Source organism: Sceloporus undulatus, chromosome 6 (assembly GCF_019175285.1).
Source record: "Sceloporus undulatus isolate JIND9_A2432 ecotype Alabama chromosome 6, SceUnd_v1.1, whole genome shotgun sequence".
In the NCBI taxonomy this organism is placed as follows: domain Eukaryota; kingdom Metazoa; phylum Chordata; class Lepidosauria; order Squamata; family Phrynosomatidae; genus Sceloporus; species Sceloporus undulatus.
The window spans coordinates 88,364,228-88,390,274 of record NC_056527.1 but is presented as its reverse complement, the minus strand read 5'-3'; the positions used below and the strand labels follow the sequence as shown (position 1 = coordinate 88,390,274).

Sequence of the window (26,047 nt, the reverse complement as noted above, 5' to 3'; positions counted from 1 at the left end):
TATCCAAACTTAAAATCTATCACTACTGTCTTTCAACTATGTTATTCCAACAGAACGGACAAGAGTTTCATTTACAAATTGAGTTACTACACTTAAAAGACACCAACCATTTCCATTGGATTAGATAGCAAAATGCTACTTAACTATTGTATGAAATTCATACTTACTCTCAATGATGGGTGCACTCCTGTCATTGACTTGGGTTACTTTTTTCAACTTGGCCCCCTTACAGATATCTTGTAGGAGAGCCCCTCTCCCTCGTTGTTCATCCCTGCTCAATTTTGGAGGCTCAGTGTTAGCCTGAAGGGAGAACATGGTACAAATGCAAATGAAGAAAGATAGACACAGAAATTGTTTAGCTTAGAAAGCTTAAGCGAATGGTTGTTAGACAATCTGTACAAGGGCTGCTTCTTCAAAATGGCAAGCTATATTCTCTCCTTCCTCCAGCAGATTTAGAGTTTAGTAGAACCTGCTTTCTTATCAATGAATAAAATGAATCACATAGATAACATGCCAACTGTGACCAGAACCTGTACTTTTGCAGCTAAAACATTATTCACTTTCCTGTAGCTTGGAAAAGGGCTTACTGAATTGCTTTTTCAGCACTGAATCACCTTCACCTTACCTGCAGCTCTCATCTCTTTCACAATCCTAATCCATCGTATTAGGACCTACTACACTGTATTTCACTGACTTGTTATGGCAAGAACATCTACTATGCCCAAGGCCACTTCTCCAATGTAGTCAATCTTCCAGCCCCACTGTTTTGGAGTAGCATTTGATCTAGAGAAATATGCTCTCAACTTGGAAATTTTGGCATCAACTGAATTAACATTGAACCAAATCTTCTATGTAGGCAGGAAGCCGCCTTAGACCAGACTAACTTTCTATCTGTCTTAGGTACATCTATGTAGATGTCAGACACAGTTCTTTTCCAGATATGCTTCTGGAGCATGGAGATATGATAGAAACCAAACCTGGGTCTTTCACTGTGCTAGAAGGAATACTGATCACTTATAGGTAACTGATCACCCAAGAGTGATCAGGAGGAGTACCTACCTGATTGAGAGTTGGAGGTGGGGGTGGTCCAGGGGGAGGGGGAGGGGGAGGTGGTATTGGCATCTTGGTCCCACTCCCTGCTGGCTCAGTGTAAAGAGAACTTTTGGTCACTCATAAACCTAGTGTGCAAAGAAAAATACAAAATTGTCAGAAACAACAACACATACAACAGAAGAGAGTGCCAGAACTCAGTGTGGATTGTTTCCTCCCAAAGTCTTTGTATGCATCCCTTGTCATGCTCAGCAGCTACTGTACCAAAGGAGAATGGCTGAATGTAAGCTAAGGCATTATTTGAATATTTTATATCCATTAAAATACTTTAGAACTGCAGACCCCAGATACTACACAGATCATATTCAAAAGCCCCCTGCTCCTATAAGACACAGAGAATGTGTCAGAAAACTACATGCAGACTTGACTGTAAAAAATTATTTAAGAACCACAGCTAAATAGAAATATTATGAAGAACACTTCCATGTCGTACCATTGTTTAATACCACTATCACTTTGAATTGCCTGCCACTAACCTTTCCTCAGCTTTTCAGAATGTTTTTTTTTAAATCCATAGAATTAATCAACAAAATGGAGGGAAAGAGAAAATAAGGGTGGAATAAAAAAGCAAATGTGCTCTTCCTTCTTGATAAGAAATACTATGGAAATTAGGAACAGGTGTCCAACCTTCCACGTTTTTTGAATATAAACGTCTTGTATAAATAGTTTTTAAAAGCCTCTTAACAAGTGCCATTCTTTTCACATCTACATTACATATTTAAACAGGTTTGGAGTTTTCCTCTAAACCTGCTTAACAGCATTCTCAGTACCCTTCCAAGGTTGCAATTCCCATGGGCCTTTGGAAAAAACCTAAAACAACATAGCTAGTTTTAAACAGGTTTCAGACTGCACCTAGATTCTTACAGGGGAAATTACAGACACTCTCATCACTGAATTGAGAGTTTGAAAATACAACTGCACTCATAAGGCAGGAAAACAGGTCTCCCATGAATATAGAAATTCTGAGGATGGGGAATGCCAAGGCATCTGATGTCCTGGTGCTGTGTAGCAAGATCTCTCCTCACATTTCCCAAAGAAGCCTTAACCCTGTGCCATGGACCCATGACTGGGAAAGCAAGCCAAGATCAGATTTTAATGTAGCACTGTATTAGCTGACATACTATGGTTGTGCAGGCTGCACATAACCTGACAGACAGTTAAACATGGAGTCCCATCAGACACCACAACACAACAGAAACACTTTAATAATAATAATTAATAATAATTTGTTTTATTTATATACCGCTATTCCAAAGATCATAGCGGTGAACAGCAAGTAAGCTAATTTGCCCCCAACAGTCTGGGTACTCATTTTAGCGACCTCGGAAGGATGCAAGCCTGAGTCGAGCTTGGGCCCTTTTGCTGGTCTTGAACTCGCAACCTTGTGGTCTTGAGTGAATGGCTGCAGGTACAGGCATTTAACCACTGCGCCACCAGGGCTCCTGTTTGGAGGAAGTCGAAACAGGAAACAGTATGAGTCATCCCCACAGTATAGTACTGATACCTGTCAAGAGCCACAAGCCCTGTGACAAATTACCAGCCAGAACTATTTCAGACAGGGAAATCTAATGCTACTGGAATGTATCCCCGTTTCAGAACATGCACACCAATACAAGGAAGTTAAAACAGCTCCAGGCACAGTTAAGATGGAATCCCAGAGAATTCCAACAGAGGACTTGCCAGCAATGCTGATCTTTCTGAAACCCTAAAGTAAGGCCACTCATACAGAAGAACAGATACCTTTATCAGCCTTTTTTTCTACCAGAGGTGTCTTTCAAAAACTAGGCAAAAAGGACATCTAATGCTAAATAGCTGAAAACCTACAGATTTATGCTCTCCCAGCCATTTCCACCATTACTTTAAGAACAGCCAAAATGAGACATTCTGCTAGGAACACCTTACAAGGAAAACAAATGAGCAAACCTGCAAGTTTATTAAGACCTTAAAGCTGCAACATCATAATTAAATATCAATTAATGTTATGATTTTAGTGACTTAATTAACCAGTTAAATTTGCATAATCAAAGGCTTTGTCCTGATTAGCTGGAGTGAGATTATTCCACAAAAACCAACAGGTCTTTTGGTTCCTAACATGTGGTAAACATCCATGCTTTCAGCCACTGCTGAAAGGCAGCTTCTCACCTCCAACACCTCCCAGTTTCTAACCAGAAAGTTTCCTTTGCTGGGATATAGAGTCACAAGGAAAATGTACAATGTGGGTTTTAATAGTAACCAGGCATAAAAGAGTTACTGTGAGCCATAATGATGAGGCATTTAAACAGGAAGTGACATCAAAAAAGATAGTCAGCAAGTGCTGTAAAGTACTGTAGGATGCTGCCAATCTGAAAAGTCATTCAGGAGGGTGGCTGGATCCTTTGTGACACCAGAGGGAGAGGCAAGGCCTAGTAGGTGGATGGTGTCGATGTATATATTGTTGTACACATTGGAACTTCTTTTAAGAATAAAAGCCTCATCTGAGAGAAGTTTACAGTGTCTCTTTGCTCACTGAGAAAGGGAGAGGTGTTTCTCCAGCTCACAAGCTGCTGACTACAGTCACAAAGGTGGAAAATCTGGTGCCAAACGCTGACGTGTTGCCTCACGTGCTGCGCAACATCAAAAGCATTTTAACATCCTTTGCTTGCTTGATGTAAGAGCCACAATTCACACACATACACTGAAAATTATATAAATGTTAAAAGAAATACCTACAGTCAAAGCTAGATGTTTGCTTCTACCACCCAATCATACCAGCCAGTGCTTAATTTTAAATACAACTCTCCATCACGAAAAGGAAAAAGCGTTCTCTTTCTATATTCATAGCAAGTTGTGAAAGCTACATCTTTTAAGGGGAGATAAACGGAAAGAAAAGTAAAACTTACCTAGTTAGAAGCTTTTAATCCAAAACAAAACAGTTCAGTTAGTTTCATCTCCTTGAAACCCCAATTGGGCCACATCCTGTCTCCCTCTGCCCCATTCCTTTCCTGCTCCTGTTCTCATCCCAGTACATAGTCACACCCTTGGGTTTACCAGCATTCAAAAGTATGCACTCCCTGAAATGATTGCAGTGTCATGTGGGCAGCATCACAGTTTCATACTATCATCACCTGAAGAGAAGGGGAAATGACTGGTTTAAAGAGAGCACGTTCCTACTTAACCATGAAGCTTAAGGTAGTACACAAGTAAGAGACAAAATTTCAGAAGCTCTTCTAACATAAGAAGCCCCTGATCAACCAGAGGACCATGGCCACATATCACACTAACCAGACATACAATGGACCCTTGTTATACGCTGGGGTTTGGTTCCAAGATCCCCCGTATATAACAAAATCCGTGCATGCTCAAGTGCCATTAAATATAATGACATAGCAAAATGGTGTCCGTTATAAAAAATGGAAAATCAAGGTTTGATATTTGAAATTTATACTTTTTTTGAACATTTTCAAACTGTGGATGCTTGAATGTATAAAAAAATCAGTGTATAAGAAGGGCCGACTGTACTATCCATTGACTCATTGGCTCTGTTATATAAGATTGGAACAGACTTATTCAGCCCTTCCAACTCTTGTTTCTTTGTGTGTGTAAAGTGGGCTCTCGATATCTGTGGGCTTGCCATCCAAGGATTTAAACATTGGCAGATGCTTTTGATGGTCATGTGTGCACACAGTGGCATTGGCGGTCGCACCCACCATTAAGGACAATGGACTCAAGGTCCTGCATTTTTCCTTATCTACAGGGAGATCCTTCAAGTCACCTGGTAACTTATAGTGACCCCATGAATTTCACAGGCAAGGAATACTTAGAGATGGTTTTGCCAGTTCCTTCTTCTGAAATATAGGCCACAGCACCTGGGATTCCTTGCAGTTTCCCATCCAAGTACTACAAATACTATAAGGTTCACAAGCCCTCTCTTGAAACACTACTGGATAGTGCCCAAAACAACTGAGAAGACAAGAAGTGCTGTACTGCTCTCAAGCACATTTTTGTCTTGGTTGCCAATGGACCTACCAACCCAGTCATCAAGTGCCATACCAACATAATGTCTCCAAATACCCTCACCACAGTAAATGTTAGTCTTGAATCTGCCACAGACAAAGGTTGTTGATACTACACTCCCATATTCAAGTCATCGGTGCCTTGTGCTGGATCCTTTTTTGCTTATGTGCAAGGCCGCAACTGTGGGAACACAAGTGGTTTAATCATAACATATGCCCTGGCTCATTAGCTTCCCAGAAACACAGTGATCCAGATATAATCACCATCATTACTGCAAAAACAAGATGCTGTTTTCTCTCTGCCCAGCATATACTATATTAACAATTGCTTTTCCAACAATGGTTACCTTTTGTGCACCTCATGTTTTAAAGAGAGCCTGAGGGAAAATAACCACTTCCCCATGCAACCTCACATGAATGGCTACAGGAATATCGCAAAGCAAGCACCTAGCACAGCATGATGCAGTACTATGGCAGCTACAGCTGGACTCCCCCTCTCCATGGGCAGTGACAGTAGGGGGAAATAAATACAGTTGGCTCTTCTTATATATGGATAAGACGGATCACACGGATTCAAGCATACACAGTTTGAAAATGTTCAAAAAAAGTATAAATTTCAAATATGAAACCTTGATTTTCCATTTTATATAAGGGACACCATTTTGCTGTGTCATTATATTTAATGGGACTTGAGCATACACAGATTTTGTTATACACGGGGGATCTTGGAACCAAACCCCAGCGTATAACAAGGGTCCACTATATACTCAATCAGCCCACCACTTGCAGAGGAGAACTGTTGCTGAAAGCCTACATATAAGATAATATGTTTATGAAATACCTCATTTCAGATCACTGTTCTGCAAGGTTCAAAGTATGACCTGCCATACATACAGCAGGCCAACAGCATGTTGCAATACCCCACTATATCTCATAGCAACTGGGAAGCCCTACATTGTCCTAGATCTGCAAGGCTGGCTTAGAAGCAGAGATGTTAGAAACAGGAAGGTTCATATTAAGATGACAGGTGTACAGGGGACAAGCTCAGGTGGCAGCCCTTGAGAGAAAGCTTTCACATCAGTCCAAGCATGCCAGGTGGAACATCACTGTGCCTTAAACTAAATCAGCATGTGAAACAAAGGGATGTTTGCCTGGACTGAACCTTTGGCATGGGCTAGCAGACCTCTCGCATGAGCAGACAGAGCTTTCAAGTCAGCTTCATGAAGGTTAAATAAGGACTCAGGAAAAAGCAGCCAAGTTTCAGAGCCTCGAGTACCATCTCAAGGTATAAATACACAAGGACAAGCACCTTAGGGAAACAGATGAGGCCCCTGATGTGGATTTCCTTCCATAACATTTAGTGCTTATATTACAAAACAACCGTACAAAACAAAGCAGAGGGGGGGGGGGGAAACCTCATGATGCCAATTCAAATTCCCTCCTATCAGTCAAGGTTTCCATATTAGCAGGCATTTTACATTAAGAACCTTTCCAAGGTCTTCAAGAAATCTTCAGAAAAAGACAGGCTTTTCACATATGCTTGTCATCTAATCACTGTTATTACCACATCCCTTCTATGAAATTTGCAGGAACATTAAGTATGTTAGATACATCTCTAATCATGAATGTGTATATTATTTATCTTCACATGCTTGGTGAGTAAAAAATGGTGGGGACCTTTTCCCTAGCAAGAAGCAATAACCCATAAGAAAAGGGAACCAGGCTGCTGTCAATGGTAGGCAGAATTCACCGTATTGAAGAATGGCACTGCATTCTTTTCTTCCCTCCCTGCATTTTCATTTCCCTCCTCAAGTATCTCTCTCTGCCAGCACAGGCTGGATAAAACTCAAGAGGGCTCCTGGGAAGTTACAAGAGTGGAGATGCTGCAGTCAAACAAATGCTGGGGTAGGGGGAGAACAGCTGGACTGAATTTCTGATACTTGAGAGTTAGCCAGCAGCTCATTTTGGGGGTATAAAGAGAACCAGGCTATGAAGACTGCTGTATGGAGCGAACACAAATAGCCTATGGAAGGCCCTCCCTGCTCTTTAAAAGTTTCATATTCACCTCTTTCACCTGCATTTTGAAGGAGCTGCTCCCAATAAGACGTTCTCTTCTGGAAACTCTTCCTACACCCAGCCATGCCTGGAGAAGCACACACAGGACATCTACAGAAGCAGTCTATGGTGGTGCTCAATCCACACATCCTACTAGTTCTCCTTGATGGGGGAAGGGATGTAAAAGAAAATCTGGCAATGAAGCAGGCCACATAAAGTTAGATTATGGCTGATATTTGGCTCTCAGTTTCCCCTATTGCTATTTTTATATACCAAAATGCTTTATGCACTGGAGTACTTGCATTCAGGCATTCAAAGTTCTCGTTTTCTAATGAATACACACATTCTTTTTTTTTATGGTGGTCCATAGCACACTGAAAGAAGTGGAAGGGGATGAGTCACATCTAGGAACACATACATTAAACTTTTCATGGGTAGAGAGTACATGCCCTTCAGCTATTTTCAGGCTGCTCTATTATTGCAACAGATTGGGATATCAAAATGTATTACAGTGGAACCTCGCCATACGCGGTGGGATCCGTTCCGGATCCCACCGCGTATGGCGATTTCCGCTTATGCTCAAGCCCCATTGTAAACAATGGGGCTCGTGCACGGCGGCGCGGAGGTGCACGGGGCGCAACGGGGGCGCGCGGCACAACAGGCGCACGCGCCCATTCAACTGAATGGGATGCGGCGCCCCTTCCGCCCCACGTGCGCCCTGCGGCTTGAGTGCGTACGCTCAAAGCCGCTTATAAAAAGGCCGCGTATGTGGAGACCCCACTGTACATTGCTTCAGACTCTAACAGTGATAGTGAACCTTTTAGAGCCCAAGTGCCCAAACTGCAACCCAAAACCCACTTATTTATTGCAAAGTGCCATGCCCTTCTGGCTTTCTAGTAACAAACTCTGGCAAACTCTGTGCTGGGGTGATGGCACATGTGCCCACAGAGAGGGCTCTGAGTGCCACCTCTGGCACGTGTGCCATAGGTTCGCCATCACTGCTCTAGGAAGTTACATTTTTAATTGTTCCCTATGTTAAAAGTTTCCTGTAGCTATAAAACCAAAACAGGAGGCAGTGAGCTAGGCTAGAACCACTCACGGGTGTTCCATTTTTCTGTTTGTAGAGAACTGTGTTTTGCTGTTAAACATGAAGAGAACCCTCAAAAAGTTCAAGTAAGAAACAACTTCCCTTGTACCATATGCAATTAGAAACAAAAAAAAATAATAATGATCAATTGTGACTATTTAGATTTTGTTGTTAACCACCTTCGAGTCACTCTTGACTCATGGTGAGCCTGTGAATGAGACATCCCCAAGACCCCCTATTCTCCACTGCTCTGCTTAGGTCCTGCAAATTCATACCTGTGACCTCTTTAATAGACTCCATCCATCTAGCATGTAGTCTTCCTCTATTTCGACATCCCTCCATCTTTCCTAGCATTACTGTCTTTTCCAAGGAGCCATGCCTTCACATGTGGCCAAGGTACAACAGCCTCAACTTAATCATCTTGGCTTCTAGGCAAATTGCAGGCTTGATCCATTCTAGGACCCATTCGTTTGTCTTTTTGGCTGTCCATGGGATCCTCAGGGTTCTTCTCCAGCACCACATCTCAAAAGAATTGATTTTCTTCTTATCCACTTTCTTCATTGTCCAACTCTCGTATCTGTACATGGTAATGGGAAATACAATGGCTTGGAAGATTCTAACTTTCAAGCTCTGTTTTATATCTTTAGGATCTTTTCTAGTTTTTTCATAGCTGCCCTCCCTATTCCTAGCCTTCCTCTGATCTCTTGAATCCAGTCTGCATTCTGATCAATGTTTGATTCAAGGTACTGGAACTCTTTTACCATTTTGATTTCCTCATTGTCTAGGCTGAATTTGTATAGATTCTTCATGGTCATTATTTTGTTTTGTTTGTTTCCAGTAGTAAGCATGACTTTGTACTTCAGTAGTTCTAACCTTAAAATAAAGAATGTAAGTGAAATGCATGTGTATCTCATTGGCTTAATTTGTTCAATTTATTCTGATGTTATTAGGCACACAAAGTGGGAAAATGTAGTGCCACATTCCTCAGAACTGAGACTAATATTAAAGTGCTGATTAAAACTGGAAAAAATAAGTCTAACCTGTCTAACACATCCCACCCAAAAGGGAAGAGAATATTATTCTATCCTGTGACTCTGTTTCTGCCCCACAAAACCCTACAACATAATGGAGGTATGTTGAGACCTTGAGGCACTCTTTACCATGTGTGACTTTTCATAATACAAAAGCACACAATCACAGACCACCATATTCAAATCAGTCCACGTTGTACAAAAACCTTGCAGATTCTTCCAGAGGAAGCAAACCTCAAACTGGACAGTTATATTGACAGCTGTCAGTCTCAGAGAGAAGTCTAAACTGCAAACAGCATAAACCTAATTGTTTGAAACTTAGGGCCTGTTACAAACGGGCCTTTTAGTACGGAGTTAGTCCGTACTAGGGTTAGGAAGGTGCGGTGCTTCCGCACCCCCCAACCCTAGTACGGACTGAGTCCGTACAAGATGGCGGCGCCCCATCTACATGGGGGCCGCCATGACGACATCACGACCGCGCTGCCTCTATACGGGGCGGCGCGGATGTGACGTCGTCGCTCCGTGCCAGGGCGCTTAGTGCGCCCTTTGCGTGGAGCAGGAAGGAGCTCTGTTTTGGAGCTCCTTCCTGGTTTGTGTCACTGGGCGCAGCCTTTACACGGCTGCGCCCAGCGATACAAAGGAGAAAGGGGCCAAGGGGCCCCTTTCTCCTCCCCGCCGCCGCCGCAGGTTGTCCTTGGGGCTTGAATGCCCCCAAGGACACCCCTTACTAGGCTGCGGGGAAGCGGCCTTTTGCCGCTTCCCTGCAGCCTGAAAAGCGGCGGATCGGGGCCTCAGCGGCTGCCTGTCTGACAGCTGAGGCCCCGATACACTGGGGAAAGGGGCGGGTGCAGCCCGCCTCAAACGGGCGGTCTATAACCCGCCTTAGTTTTTTTCCACTAGGGTCACCATACCTGCCACAAATAATCCAAATATTACTTTAAACAAGCAGATGAAGGAGGAGCAACAGATTGAACAAGACTGACTATATTAATGAAATTTAAAAAATCAACTACAATACTAAATAGTTTCCATTTAATAATATCAGAGAACATACACTACTTCTTGGGGATTATGTTTACTTACACACTTGAGAGCACAGTTGTGCTCTCCACAGAACTCCACAAGTTTGCCTTTCCGGCACCTTTTGTCTGCTACTAAAAATACATGCATGCATATTACATTGTAATGATCACAGGATACCCTGTTACATCATAAACAAGCTCTGTAACCAAAGGTAAAATTAAAGGACTCTACTAGATAATATATTGGCCACTAGGTATACTGCATCTTTACTATACTAACATATAGGAATTACAAAAAAATGGATTACAAAAAAATCATGAATATTGATCCAGAAAGAGCAACTACCATTGCTATCATTGAAATATCATTCCCACACACAACTATGTCTCGTTCACAGATTAAATTTTACTCACAGTATGGCCATGGGCACATAAGTCATCACACTATGTATGCAAAGTTAGGTTCCTCCAGGATTTTCACCATCACTATTATCAACCTAAGCTTCATCTAGCTCAAGAGACATACATTTTCTAACTTCCAATTATTTTATAAGATGGTCACCTGGATAGCAACTAGTATAATTCTTCCCCACACAACAGCATCTTTATGCAAACAAAAAAGCTTCCAGAAAACACATCCAAGAAACACACTGTACTGGCTCCCAAGAATGTGGCAAAAATGTTGTAACAGTTGAGATGAGAAGTCCTAAATCTAAAATGCAACTTATTATGGTGGACTATCAAACTGCTGGTCAAGAGCGAGAGCTTAATATAGGGTCACTGCTGTACAAATGTTGTGCTGTATCACATTTTAATTATCACTTTCAGCCCTCCACACACAGTACTGCTTCACACACAATCTGGGTACTATAATTTATTAAGGAGCTTGATCAGGGAAGAGGGCAGAAAGATATCTGACTATCTGTTAAGTGGCAAACCTAGAAGAAATTGTTTTGTTTCCAGATGACATATACTGTACATAGTTATTTGCCACAGGAACTGACCAACAGCAAGGCTAGTTAACAATCTGCCTTTCAAGACAGTTGTGAACATTATGACGTTTAAAGCACTTAAGCATCTTTGAACTTCTAATAGAGACAACTGGATTAAATCACATTACTTGCTGTTCAATATGGGATAATGAAACAGCCACTGTATTTGGGAAATATCCATATCGGTTTAACGTTTGAATGGTTTTCTTCAATCCTTCTTCGCCCCCACAATACCACCACCAAAGAGATTGCTTGCTTCCATTTTATACATGAGAAATCAAGGAACAGGAAGGGTGGCATGCTCAAGCCAAGTTACTGATCAAATAAAAGGCAGAAAGGCTCGTAGGACATGTAGATTCCAAGCTGTAGAGCCTTATTTCCAAGTTGGGTAGCCTCGTTCCCCTGATATAAACCAGAACTGGTGCAGGAACACTTTTAAGGAATATTCCAGAACATTTTTACTTTGGACTGGTTTTCTGTCTCTTATTTACTGCAATAATCTATCAGAAGATTATATATAATTTAGCATCTTCCAGCATTTCAAAGAAAAGAATTTTTCCAAGTCATAGTCTATTATATTGGATGAACTATGCTCCAGCATCACTGGTTTAGCAAGCATACTGTTCTGTTGGCTTCACACAGTTTTCTAAAGTAACACTGTACAAAATGAAAAGATGGAAGAGTCAAGCAAACATAGGCAAGTGAAGTCACAATGACTGGTTCAGTATCTTCTTGGACACTCCATGAAAAACCAGCATACCTACTGAAGCATACAGACGTTACCATTCTGCTGTAGATGCACACTTTATACATTTTGTTGTTTTATATGATATACGGGTTTGAAGAAAGTGTTGTGTAATAGACGTCGTATATCTTCAAGTCATTTCTGATTTATAGCAACCCTAAGGTGAACCTATCGCAGGATTTTCTTGACAAGATTTGTCCAGAGGGGATTTGCCCTTGCCTTCCTCTGAGGGTGAGAGTGTGACTTGCCCAAGGTCACCCTATAGGTTTCTATGGTTCAGTGGTGATTCAAACTCTGGTCTTCCAGCGTCCTAATCCAACACTAAAACCATTACACTATGCTAGTTTGACCCTTCAAAACTGTCACCTGTAAATTGTTCCCATATGGAATAGATAATTGAAATACTGTACTTTAGCCAGCAGAGCTAGGGCCAAGCACATAGGTCTTTCCCATGGCAATGAATTGCTTATCCACTGGTATTCTGATTTCAGTGGTAAGAACCCATCCAATGAAGTACCACCACGAGCTTGACATCTAAATGAGCATTCCTCTCTATGTATCAGATCAGGAGTGAGTAACAATGGCCCTCAACATGGTTTTGGTCAACAAGTTTCATCAACCTTCACCCATATAATAACTGATGAAAGATTATGGAACTTGCAGTCCAAAAGTATCTTGAAGCACACAGTTGTTCCCCCACTGCCAGCGGATATAAGGTGGTGGTACATCAGAGAAAAGACGAGTGGGCAACTGCAGACAGAGGGAGCATCCAGTGTGTCAGACAGCTTAGAAATGGATTGTAGTAAAATAACGTGTACTGTCCTGGAACAGCAGCAAGGCCATGAATGGCTCAGGTCAAATCAAGAAAAAGCAATGCTTTGAACAGGATGTTTAAACTGGGGACCCAATTAGATTGCTAAGTAGGACCTTCTTAACATAACAGGTTACCCTGTACCTAAATTCATGGCTGAGATGGCCATCTCTGCATAGAAGAAGATTCCACACTCTCTACAGGCTGTACGTTGTTTTGGAATGACAGTCAACTATCACAGGCATGAAAAAGCAGACAAGACTGCAAAATACACTGCAAATTAAAAGTAAAAAGGTAAAAGGCCATGCATTGCTTATGTAATGAGTGCGCCACTGGTGCACTTGTTATGTCCACCTTGCATTGGAAAAAGAACCCGCTTTTCCTGGGTTATTTCTCCTCCTGAGGAAAGCTGCATGGTCTGGCAGCTGTGGCTTTTTAGGCGGTCTCTCCCAAGCCATATCCAACTTTTTTTTCAAATATAAGATTTTAAGAAAATGTATTTTGTCCAACACTTCCCAACATATTTGAAGCTGGACTGAACACAGATTAAACTTCATCAGTATTCAAACAGTCCATTTGATCCCAAATGGAATATGATTCCCATAACACAAGAATTCTCAATGCAGGGAAGGTGGGAAGGAAAGAGCAAGTTTTATGAAAACGGTTATTAGTGAATAACCAACTAATTCTGTTCACTGAGAAAATAAATCAGGGTTGTCCCCAACATGTTGCTAGACTAAAACTCCCAGCATTCTTTAACACATGCTATGCTGGCTTCAGCTTCTGAGTATTTCAGTCCACCAACATGTTTCCCACCCTTGAAACAGATTAACAAACTACCTTGATACCTCTCCCATTTTACTTAACTACAGATTACTTCTGCTTGACAAGTCAGTTCCCACCCTCCATTCACAAGCATGTTCAGGTTTAGGAACTACAAATTGAGTGAACAAACACCACAGTCAGACAAGCACTGATTACATTTTAAGACAAGCAGGTAAGGAAGGCACTTTAACCTCCACTACGGAGGAGTGTGTATCCAGTTCCTTAATGAGCCTAATGTTAAACCTGGATTGACCACACCTACCTTTCAGGAATGAACAAAAAAGGGGCCACACCTAATATATGTCTCAAGGCCATTTTTACAGAACTGAGAAGACCAATGTAAAAGACATGAGGAAGGACCCCAGTTGTGAAAAAAGCAAAGAAATTTACATCAGATGGCTGCAAACATAATTATCACCTGCTTGCTTTATCTATGTAATATTCCATGCACATGTGAACACACAAGACACATCTGTTTCTTCACTCCTCAGTATTCAGCATCTAATTTGAAGTTTACAAGTGACAGATTAAGGATGACACCCCAAAGAAACCCATACTGTTCCAAGTCACATGCTTTGCTCTCCAAGCATCTGAGCTTAATAAAAGAGTAGTTTCCTGTTGCCATCATTTACTCATCTCAAGAGACAACCCTCAGCCACCCTTTCAAAACAAAAACAAGTCCTCTGCATGAATACTTCCCTTGATTCACAGCCCACAAGAACTTTCTTCCACTTTACAGCTTATCATCCTTACTCACCTCAACTTATCTTTAATGAACCACCCATCACACATTGAAACACGCCAATCTGTTCCAGTCCTTCACTTCCAAATCTTCAGCTCAACCACACATAAAACTTGTGGTGTCACAATACTTCTCTTCCTTGAAAAGTCACCTTTCAGCATCAGTAGTCTTTAACTGGGTGAGCTAAAACCTGAAATGTCTTGATCCACCACTTCAATAAAAGCTTATATACTTTAACTTTGGTATGTGTCTTTCTCCCAGTCAGTCTCAAAAGTGCTACAAGATCCCTTCGCATACTGATATTCCAGACTAACAAGGCTTAACCTCCTTCATTCAGAAGAGTTCACATACAATGGATCAAACACTGGTCAGAACAGAAAGTACAGTCGAGAAATAAGACTAGGAATGGGACGGGCAGCCCTGAAAGAACTAGACAAGATCCTAAAGTATAAAGATATACAACTGAGCATGAAAGTTAGAATCGTCCAAGCCATTATATTCTCCAGCACTGTGTATGGATGTGAGAGGTGGACACTGAAGAAAGCAGACAGAAAGAAAATAGATCCATTTGAGATGTGGTGGTGGAGAAGAGTGCGGAGGATGCCATGGATAGCCAAAAGGACCGACAAATGGGTCCTAGAACAGATCAAGCCAGAACTCCCTATGGAAGCAAAGATGATCAAACTGAGGTTGTTGTACTTGGTGCACCTTATGAGACAATAATGCTAGGAAAGGTGGAGGGAAGGAAAAAGAGAGGAAGGCCGCACACCTGATGGATGGAATCAGTCAGGAAGATTGTGAGCCTGAGTTTACAGGACCTAAATAGAGCAGAGGGTCTTGGAGATGTCTCATGCGCATGGCGACCAGATGTCATAACCACAAAGGCTGACAAGGCACTGCAAAATGTAGGACATTCAAGAAAAATGCAAGATGTTACAAATTGAAAGCTAAAAGCAGTAACATAAAAGTAAATTCCATGCTTCTTAGTCATACTCAACATGGAGCAAAATTTGAATTTCCTCCTGGACAGAAGGTTGAAATGTAGAAAATGGAAATGGAAGGTGTCTGGTAACCCCGGCTGAATCAAGAGGAGTTAACAACAACTACTACTTTGCTACCCAGGCTATGAAACCTCTGCTTTACTAACCAAAGAGTTTAAAGAAAAAGAGAGAGAAACAGCATCAACCTAAAGGGACAGAGTAAGGAAAGAAAAAGGAAGTCAGCAATCTCTTATCCCAGACCCTAAACCAGTGATTCCCAAACTTTGCTTTTGGACAGTCAGTGGTTCCCAAATTTTGGTCCTCCAGATGATTTGGACTTCAACTCCCAGAATTCCTGACAGTTGACCAAGTTGGCTGGGACTTGTGGGAGCTGAAATCTAAAATAATAATAATAATAATAATAATAATAATAATAATAATTATTATTATTATTTAAACAGAGGCTGGATGGCCATCTGTCAGGTATGCTTTGATTGAAAGTTCCTGCATGGCAGAGAGTTGGACTGGATGGCCCTTGTGGTCTCTTCCAACTCTATGATCCTATGATGATGCTGATAATAATAATAATAATAATAATAATGAAATTTATGTCTATCCCGCTTCTTCAATAAGATCAAGGCATCTTACATCAATACAAACATACAAGATGATAAAATAAATCCCATGATCCCCCCTCCTTCCTTAAAACCCATTTACAATGCAACAAACATGATATTATAATATCTGGAAGGCCAAAGTTTGGGAACCAATGCCTAAAGCCAGTGATTCCCAAACTTTGGACATCCTAATGTTTTGGACTTCAGCTCCCAGAATTTCTGACCGCTGGCCAAGCTGCCTGAAGCTTCTGGGTGTTGAAGTCCAAAATAACAACAACAACAACAACAACAATAATAATATTTATTTCTATCTCGCCTCTTCAATAAGATCAAGACAGCTTACTTCAATAAAAACACACAATAAACTAAATCCCATTATCCCCCTTCCTTGAAACGAATCCATATAATTACAATACAACAAATAGCATAATACGTATTATATCTGGGAAACACACGTTTGGGAACCACTGCCTTAAACCAAAGATTCCCAAGCGCTGGTGTTTCTAATGTTTTGGACTTCAGCTCCCAGAATTCCTGGCAGCTGGCCAAATTGGCTGGGGGCTTCTGGGAACTGAAGTCCAAAACATTTGGAGGACCAACTTCGTAGTGGACACCCATTTTATAACCAAACACCTACATTTAATGAACTCCTCCACCCCAAGAAAACCTCTTCCTATCTATCTAGTGAGTCTCCCAGGTGCCACAACGAACTACGACTCCCAGAATTCCACAGCACGGAGCTAAAGCCAGTTAAAGCGATATCAAGGCGGATTATTTCAGCAGTGCGGACCCCCTTTTCCCTTGACCCTCTTCCCCAGCCATTTCTATGAACCTCCCCAGGAACCCAGGGCAAATGCAACGCTTCCCGAGAGACTCTGCCCTCCAGAGCCTAGGCCCTCCCCAGAGGCGCCCCAAGCATTCCAGGGCCTCGCTGCCTTACCCACAGCAGCCTCCTTCTTCTCGAGCCCCTCCAACCCGGAAACAGCCCAGCGCCCGCCCGGCGGACACAACAAAATGGCGGATGGGTACACTCCCCCTTCCCTGCCACTGCGCATGCGCGACACGGCCCTGCCTCTTTCCGCGTCTGGGCTTCAGGAAGGCGAAGACCGGAAGTGGACGCCATGATAGGAAGGTCAAAAGGGAAACGGGAATGGCGGATGGTGTACACTCTCCCTCTTCCCTCGCGCATGCGCGACACGGCCCTGCCTCTTTCCGCGTCTGTGCTTGAGGGAAGCGAAGATCGGAAGTGGCCGCCATGATAGGAAGGTCAAAAGGGAGACGGAAGTGTTGTGTAGTACTAGGAAACTCGGCCATGTTGGGAAGGGCGCAGTTTAAGTAGAGAGTGAGACCAGGCTGACCTGAACTGAGAGTCCTCCTTTTTCCCTACTACATTTCAAGCTCCTGTCCAGGGATAAAATCCCAAATGTCCTCCATTTTGAGTGTTATGATGTTATACCCAGAATTTTAACCATAAACCAGCAGGGACTAAGAAGTCCATTACTGAGTCACTTCCATAGTTGCTGCTCTTCCCCTTCAAGAAATCATAAATGATGTAGAGAAAGATCTTCTTGGAGCACTTTTGAGACTTAACTGAAAGAAAGTAATTGGCAGCATGAGCTTTCCTAGTCTACTTCCTCAGATGCATTTGAGGAATATTGTATGCAGAGAGATCTTGTAGCGCCTTTGAGGCTCAAGAAAAAAGTTGAAAGCATGAGCTTTCATAGGCTTCAGTCTACTTCCTCAGATGCGTTTGGTGCAGTTTTCTGGAAGCAGAACTACCCAAAAAATGTGGGTTTTTCAGACTATGTGGCCATGTTCTGAAAGAGTTTATTCTTGACGTTTGGCCAGCATCTGTGAGTGGCATCTTTGGAGAAGATGAAGATCCTCTCTAACTGGTCGTTTGGCTACCGGTTCCTGAAAAACACTAAAATCAAGAGCCAGCAAATGCAAATGAAAACCACCCAGGATCAGGGTTTCCCAGTAACAATGGCTCTCTAATTAAACAGACACAAGTCCTCTTTGCATATCCTTCCTTTTTGCATATCCTCCCACCCAGAGGCCTTGTATTCAACAACAGCACAATACACAGATTAACAGGGAAATCACTCTTCCCAACCCAGGGTCACACAGTATAAATATCTATACATACATACATACCCCACTCTGAAGATGCCATCCACAGATGCTGGTGAAACGTCAGAAGCAAACTCTTCTAGAACATGGCCACGTACCCCGAAAAACCCACAAAAAACTATAGAACTGTAATTCATTATAATTTAATCGACTACTCTGTTCCACACACAACTATTTCTGTATCCATTCCTCTGCATGCCCACATGTGCACATTTATACATGCATGCACAGTGTCTGGCATCCTGTTAGTGACATACACAGATGTAAGCTGTCCTATGCATATGGAGTGCTTTTTTGGACAATGAACAATTGTTATACAGTGGTACCCCGGGTTACGAAATTAATTCGTTCCGCCGCCGCTTTCGTAACCCGGAATACTTCGTAAGCCGAAAAAGCCATAGGCGCTAATGGGGAAAAGCCGCGATTTCGTGTGAAATAGCGCCGAAAAGCACCAAAAAATTTTTCGTAACCCGAAAAAACCTTCGTAACCCGGAACAGTTTTTTTCAATGGATTTTTTTCGTAACCCGGAAATTTCGTAAGGCGGCGCATTCGTATCCCGGGGTACCACTGTACTGTATTTAGCTGACAGCAGCGTAAGCAGATGTGGCCATTGGGCATGCGGTAGTGCATTGAAATACATAGGGTAGTGTGGAAAAATGCATTACCTTTTGAACATTTCACATTGTAATTGCACAATGGATTTTCAACCATTTGTTTTGACCACTGATCAAGATACATTGCATTATGCTGGCATTCAATACAAGGGCTGCATTACATAACTTTGCCAGCAGATATTTACGTCATGCTGAAGCAATATAGGATCTCAGTCAGTTTGTGTCTGCATAGATCTCTTTTGAGTTTAAGAGTGAAGCATAACCATAATTTTGCTCAAGATAAGAACTGTGCTCCTGATACCAAAAGTTCATGAGAATTTTGTAGCCTTAAGGCTGGAAGTAGAGATGTTTCTGTTGTTGCATCTTTTGAAGCGTAAGTGTGTGTGTGTGTGTTTAATCTCCTGAGAAGTCTATGTATAGTAAGATTTGTGAGGGGGAAATGATCTATACAATCAAGAGCCAATAACCAATTTTAATTTTCACAATATTTTATTTTCACCATTTGGCTTTTCACCCAAGTGCTTCTGTAGCAAAACAATAACAATAATTATTATTAATAATAATAATTACAACAGCCAGACCAAAAATAAACGGAGCTCCCCTGGAACGACACAACACACCTTACATTCCACCTGGCGGAAGCTTATTGGGCTATATATGTCTAGGCAAGCAGTCCCTCATTCCAACGGTAGAAAATTTGCTGTACAATAGTCCAATATGATACAAGGCTCTTTCCTTAAAAAATAAATGTACAATTCAAGAATGTCTTGTTAAAAATATATATATACATATTCATATACAGTACACATCCTCGCATTAGGACCTGAAACCCTCTCTCTCCAGGAGAGAGAAAAAAGAAATATAGACACAAGCGAGAGGCCCTGAAACGAAAAGTCCCTGAACAGAAATCCCATAAAGGCAAACCCACTCCTTCACACACGCACACACACACACACACAAAAAACAATTCTTTATCAAAAAGAAAGGTCAGCAAAACACAAAATAAGTCTTTTAAAATGCCAGAGAGTTATTTCCAGTATCTTGTTCTTTGATATTAAAAATCCGATCGCATATTAAAGCTGTTAGAAACAAGACTGGGAAAACATTTCCAAAAAGAAAAGTGCTTCCCCTCTAACCTGAACATCCTGTGTGAAGTGGTCTATGGTTATTCAGTAGTATGGGAAATGCACTCCGGACATGCTCAGAGGCACTCATTGTTAGTTCACATTTTCAGGATTGAGTCATGGCACTAAAAACAGATTCCTCCTGCTGGGCCTGAGCCCTGAAGCGTGATGCAGGAGTTCTTATGTCTCATTATATTGACAACCTTAGTCCCTTTAAAGTGCTCTTAGATGTAGATCTACAGCTCCCATAAACTCATAGGTGGTTATGAGATTATGGACACTGTGATCCAATACATCTGGAGAGCACCAGGTTCAGAAAGGCTGCTATAATACTTGTTAGAGCTCTCCGGTTATAACAAAAAAAGTAGATTTCCTATTATTGATATGTGGAAAGAACTGGTAAGAATTTTTTGGCACTCTGTCCTGTAGAAAGTTGGTTAAAATGTACTGGAGATGGCAGTGGAGGCTCCACAAAATCTTGTCATTTTATTTCAGTGTAATTAATCTGGAACAAATCATATCTCTGATTAATATCTCACTATTGCCAGTGTGGAGATTTTGAGGGAGTGTTCTCAAGATCAACTGCAGCAGAGGTTAAGAACCTCTTAATACACATTAAATCAAATGTTTCTTTATACAATTTGATGGGTAGGCTGAAGGACATCCTATTTCTACCGTGAAGATTCAGCCCCAGTCTATGTGAATCCTGATAACAGTATATTAATCTTTCCTTCCACTGTTGCAACAGCTCCCCAAAATGCAGCATTTATGCAGCATTCAGGCCTTTGAAAGTTTCTGTTGGTATTATTATAATCTCTCTTTGTTTAAAGTCTACCTGCACAGGAAGTAAGGATACCATGGGGCAGCTTCCATCCTCTGCTTTAAAGGCACTTTGGAGGAATAAGAACAAAAAACGGTTTTATCACTGTATAACCCTTAACACTGTTTTGATTGCAAGGTATAATTAAATGCATCTATTGTTCTTCTGAATGCTCCCAGGATACAATGGAGAAGGAAAATTTCCCCACCTGAGCCTGGTCCTAGAATATGGCAGATTCCTTGCTCTCTCCCTCCAGGGCTCTTCAAAGTTGCTAGAGCAGACACTCCAGAACTCAAGAGTGACATTTATCCAGAGATCAGTCCAACAGAAGGGAGAATTAGCTTCATCTCCCTGTCCCTTCCAAAGCATTTGAAAGTATGAATGTATCCAGCATCTACAACACATCTAGATAGGAGCCAGAACCAGAGACGACATTAATCTCTAAGGCCTCATTCCCACTTACAAATAAATTGCTTTGCGATCTGAATCAATGGATCGGTTTGGCAGCAGAGTGTGGTTCACACTATATTTGCACCGACTGCATTTTCTTGCTGTAATGTAAAATAAAATAACCCACTTGTGGTTCACATTGACAAATGAATTGATTCAATTTAAATTGTTTCCTGCCAGAGAATCTCAAAATAACCCATTTGTAGTTCACATTGGCAAATGAATGAATTCAATTTGAAACGTTTTCAGTGGCATTTTTCTCTCTCTGTCCATCACTGCAATCGCATTTACGTAATTCCGTATGAGGGTCAAAGGATGAGCAGACACAGGTTGTTAACTTCCACTTCCCCACCCAGCAACCCCTTATCACATCATAATAAATCAATTCCGACCTGCATCTCGTTCACACTGAAACTGATTGATTCATGAATTTGATTCTTCAAATCGACTCTTAAAACTGATTCCGATCCGCATATGGTTCACACTTGCATGGAATCAATTCATCCAAAAAGAGGCAGGAAAAAATCAGCGTCAAAAGGACATGGGTTAAATGGGTCTAGCACATGGCCTCCTTGCTTCAGCAATTCACTTCAAGTGCAAACCAGGGTCATTTAAACCACCTCAAACCGATTTGCAAACTGGTTTAAAACGTAGTGGGAATGAGGCCTAAACTTATCTTTTATATATATAATTCATATCATTTCAACTGTCATTGCTTTCCTTAACAAATCCTGTTGCTTGGGAATTGTTGCCTGGAGAAAGTTGAGTATACTGTACTTAAGAACTTCAACAAACATAATTTTGATGTTCCTTTTAAGTTTAAAATTTCACTTCTGAAAATCCCACAGAATAAGGATTACTGAATGCTGTCCTATCAGTTCCTGCAAGTCAAAGCAGGATTTCAGCACAAAAGGCAAACGCATTTTCCTATCTCAGTTACCTGAATTAGAATGATTATTCACAGTCTGTGACTGTACCCTGAGAAGACACTATTGAGAGTCTCCTGGTAATCTTTCATCATCATGATTTTTAAAAAAGTTTTCACATCCAGCTTAAAATGGAAATATAAATTTACACTAACATTGTAAAAATAAGAACAAGGCTGCAAGACAGAAAATGAATACTTCTGGATATTTCTGCACATGGCATCTCTTGTGGTTGTACTGTATTCAATTCATTGGAAGCTTATTTAACTGACTCAAACATTTGTGATTTTCAGGAACATGGGCCAGCTCCACACACACAGTTCAGTGTCTGCCCATTGCTCAGCATTGGTCAAACCCTGGGAGTGGCCCTTGCTGCTATTGTTTACTGGTGGGGAAAGGTGATTAAGACAGAGAAGCAGCTAATCTCAGTGGGGTGTATGTGTAGCATGAAGGTTCACTCTCAAGTGGAGCACGCCACCTTTTCCTTCCTCCAGGAGCTCAGATCAGCTGGATCTTTATGGTCTGAATTGTTCCCCCAAAACACACAGCAGCCTTTTCCAGAGCTTGATAATTGCTGAGCATGGGAGTTTTGGGATGGAGTGCACATGCAATGGAACAGCCCTCTATTGCATGTCTAAAATAGGACTTCCATGCATGTAAGTCATTAAGAGGAACCCAGCTATGTTCTGTTATGCTTACGTCAGAGAGAAATATTGACTGAACAGAGCACTGATCTCTGGCACAAGCTGCCCTACAAGCAAGTCAAGGATTCCAGTTTTGGCTTGACCGCCTCCACAAAATATTGCTCTACATCTTGCAGCTGGATTTCTTTCAGTCCTAGCTACTCTGTGAAAGGAAAGTCACAAGCAGTTCTACCATGAGGCAAGGTGAGGAGTCTGCCTCAGGTCTGAATGCTATGTGACGTGGAAGAGTGATTAGTAAACTGCAATCCATTGGCTAGTTCTTCGGCATAAGTCCCACCTAAATGTATGGTGCTGCAGCTTTCATTCATCTCCATAAGTGTTGCAGAAAAGGTAGGGCTAGCTCTCTCTCATTAAGAAAAGGCTACAGATTTAGGGCATAGTTAAAATGGCAGCAATGAGACTGGGGTAGGTGCTATTTGGATTTTTCATCTATGGCATCAAAATGGCTTGTGCAAGCATTGGCACAAGAACATCCCAGCAGATTGTACCTTGCCATGTTAATTAACAGGAAGGCAACATGCCATTTCGATTTTGTGCCCCGATACCAAAATGTTTGGGCTCACCCCTAATCAAGGTTGAGCATCCCTGCCGTATGGTGACTCCACGATGTTCTCTCCAACCTGAGCAAACCCTAGGCGGAACCCCTGTACATCCAAAAAGTGCTTGAGTATCTCACGGAGTAAACATTCTTTGTTGGCAATGCCTATCCATGGGCTGTGGCTTCATTGGCTGTTCGACTCCAGTTTGTGTGAGAGCTCAAAGAGCAGGTTTTGATTGTCAATAACTTGAAACTGCCGGACATAAGCTTTAGTCTGCAACTGCTGGGGAGATGATTCCATTTCCAGGCCTACAGGGGGGAAAAAGAGAAGGGTGGGCATCAGAGACATAAAAATGTGCTTCCACTGCACATGCACTCACACACACCACATTTGCTTCTTGAAGAGCATGCAGCACAATTCCAAACTGTAATTAAATATCTATGTTCTGAATAGATTCTTTAAAGCAGGGAGTGGTGAACATGTGGCCCTCCAGATGTCTATCAACTACTACTCCCAAACTCTTCCCAGTGTGAGCCGCACAGAGGCAGGATCTAGGGAAGGCCTGCGCAACATATGGCCTGGGGGTTGCACGTGGCCCACCAAAGGATTTTGGGTGGCCCACAAAGATGTGGAAGGACTTCAAGCCTCCTCCACTGCAGCCTGCTCCTGAGGAGAGGGCCATGCAAAGGAGAAGGAGGTAGGGTGAATGCTCGCCCTGCAAGGCTCATCTGCTGCTCAGCTTTCTACTGAGGAAAAGGCCAGGTGGAGGAGAAGGATGAGCAAACACTCACCCTGCAAGGCTCCTCCTCTGTCCAGCTTTCCCCTGAGAAAGACAGGTGGCAGAATACAAAATGAGGCAAAAGCTCACCCCTCAAGGCTCCTCTATCACTCCTCTCCCGAGAAGTGCAGGTGGAGGAGAAGAACAGGCAAGGCTCCTCTGCCATTTAGCTTTCTCCTGGAGACAGGGCTAGGCAGAGGAGGAGGATTTAATATTTAATTAAAACCTATCTACAGCACAAAGAAGTTTAGCCTATTTTCATTTTGGTCCTACCTACTGCCAAGTAGTGCAGGTCTACTTTAGAGCCTTTTCCATAACCCTCCTTCCTTCTCCCCCAAGCCTATTCCAGCACTGACCCATGGATAAGTCAACCCAGGTTTTTAATTTTTAGACTTAATTTTCTCAATTTATAGTCAAGTATATATGGTAAGTAGCTGATCTAAAATCTCAGGGCCTGTACAGATGGTTGCTTTGTGCCGGTCTGGGCCTGAACTAGGGGTGTGCAGGGGCTGAGCTTTTACACGCTCAGCAACCCTACCGCGCACTCTGGCTGTCATCATGGTGTGCGCCTTTCCATACATGGTGTGCCATGATGATGTCTGCACTGTGCAGCGTCCAAACAGTGCCGTGCCGCACGAACGTCATCATCGCATGTGAGCATGCCAATGGCACCCCGCACATGGCCTAAAAAGAACCCGCCGGGGAGTGGGTTCTTTTTAGGCTGCCCAGAGCACATAAAGTTTGGTTGCTGCGGTCTCCATCCAGGGCAGAAAGGGACAGTGTCTCGCCGCCTCTTTCTCCCAATCTGTCCAGCCCCTCAGTTATGGTAAATAACTAAGAACTTGCTATCCTTCTAGTCTTCTCCAGTCTGTTGCCCAATAGGGCTCCTTGTGCTACATAATGCAAGATAGGGGAGTTTGGTCAGACTTTTATCTATTTTGCACATCCATGCCTGCACTTCTCAAGTGTGGAAAATAGAGTAAGGTGCACAACCTTGAGAAAATCTGCATTCATTTTTAAAGGAAAAGCAAGTGTCTAAAGTTCAATGCTGCAAAGATGGATTTAAAAAAAAGATGTGGGTTTCAGTGTCAGATGAAATCTTCCCACAACCCGACTAGTTCCTGGGATCTTCTCTTCACTTTTGATTTGCTTGTCTACTGCATATTAATGCAAATTGTAAGCTCTCTGAGCAAGGACTTGCTCATTCCTCATACAACCCAGGATGCAGTGAGTATTAAGCACAGATTAAAAATACAGTAGTTGTAGTAGCAGTTACTGCATTTGTCCCCCGGTGCAGTCTAATTTAGGCAACTAATACTTACAGAGAGGCCGGCTCCGGCATTTCCTGATTGTCCGAACTTTCTCTGCTACTGAGTGCTATGAGAGAGAGAGAGAGAGAGAGAGAGGAGTTGGGGTAGTGAGAGCATTTTATTATTATATATGCCTTACCTTAAAAGATTAATTGGGAAACAGCATTGTTATTCATTTATTTGATATGGCACTTTTCTCCCAGAGTAGGACCCAAAACAGCTCACAGAAGGAATGCAATTAAAATCTACCAATGCAATTTTAAATCTATGCATATTTATGTACATCTATGTACATCTCTGCAAGTTCCAAAGCTCACATGTGCCAGCACCTGAATAAAGAAGGAATCAATGTAAATTAATTAAAAACACATTCAAGGCATACAGAGTTTTATCCAGGTTTGTCCCGGGTCTATTTACATCGGTTATTCCCACTGCCAATGATGCAAATCTTTTCTTAAAACTTAAAAAAAAAACCTCCAATATTGATTAACTTGAGTTAAGTTGGCGGGTTTGGAAGCTCCCACCCACTCCAAACTTAATCAGATGCATTCAAAATGCATCTGAACAACAAAAGGGTGATTAAAATGATGAAAATTATCCAGGATGAATCCAGGTTGAATCTCTGTTGTTCACACGTAT

The 26,047-nt window shown here is 42.1% G+C and overlaps 3 protein-coding genes across 4 annotated transcripts in view; all 3 read right to left on the bottom strand.

Moving 5' to 3' along the window:
• WIPF2 (WAS/WASL interacting protein family member 2) overlaps positions 1 to 17,057 on the bottom strand; it is a 30,048-nt gene extending 12,991 nt beyond the window's left edge. The window contains exons 1-5 of one of the 2 annotated variants that reach the window (XM_042476523.1): positions 16,950 to 16,975; positions 7,168 to 7,349; positions 3,990 to 4,214; positions 1,060 to 1,178; positions 168 to 300 (exon numbers count right to left, since the gene is read on the bottom strand). In XM_042476523.1, coding sequence (XP_042332457.1) covers positions 168 to 300; positions 1,060 to 1,122 — 196 coding nt within the window. In that variant the 5' untranslated portion in view covers positions 1,123 to 1,178; positions 3,990 to 4,214; positions 7,168 to 7,349; positions 16,950 to 16,975. Of the gene's footprint in view, positions 1 to 167; positions 301 to 1,059; positions 1,179 to 3,989; positions 4,215 to 7,167; positions 7,350 to 16,949 lie in introns of both variants that reach the window. The other variant, XM_042476522.1, reaches the window with a different exon arrangement.
• The window catches only part of RARA (retinoic acid receptor alpha), a 938,446-nt gene that overhangs the window by 289,876 nt on the left and 622,523 nt on the right, over positions 1 to 26,047 (bottom strand). The gene's annotated exons all lie outside the window — the stretch shown is intronic.
• RAPGEFL1 (Rap guanine nucleotide exchange factor like 1) overlaps positions 19,590 to 26,047 on the bottom strand; it is a 73,669-nt gene continuing 67,211 nt past the window's right edge. The window contains exons 15-16 of the mRNA XM_042473630.1: positions 25,421 to 25,475; positions 19,590 to 23,628 (exon numbers count right to left, since the gene is read on the bottom strand). Of these exons, the coding sequence (XP_042329564.1) occupies positions 23,504 to 23,628; positions 25,421 to 25,475 (180 nt within the window). The 3' untranslated portion in view covers positions 19,590 to 23,503. The remainder of the gene's footprint in view (positions 23,629 to 25,420; positions 25,476 to 26,047) is intronic.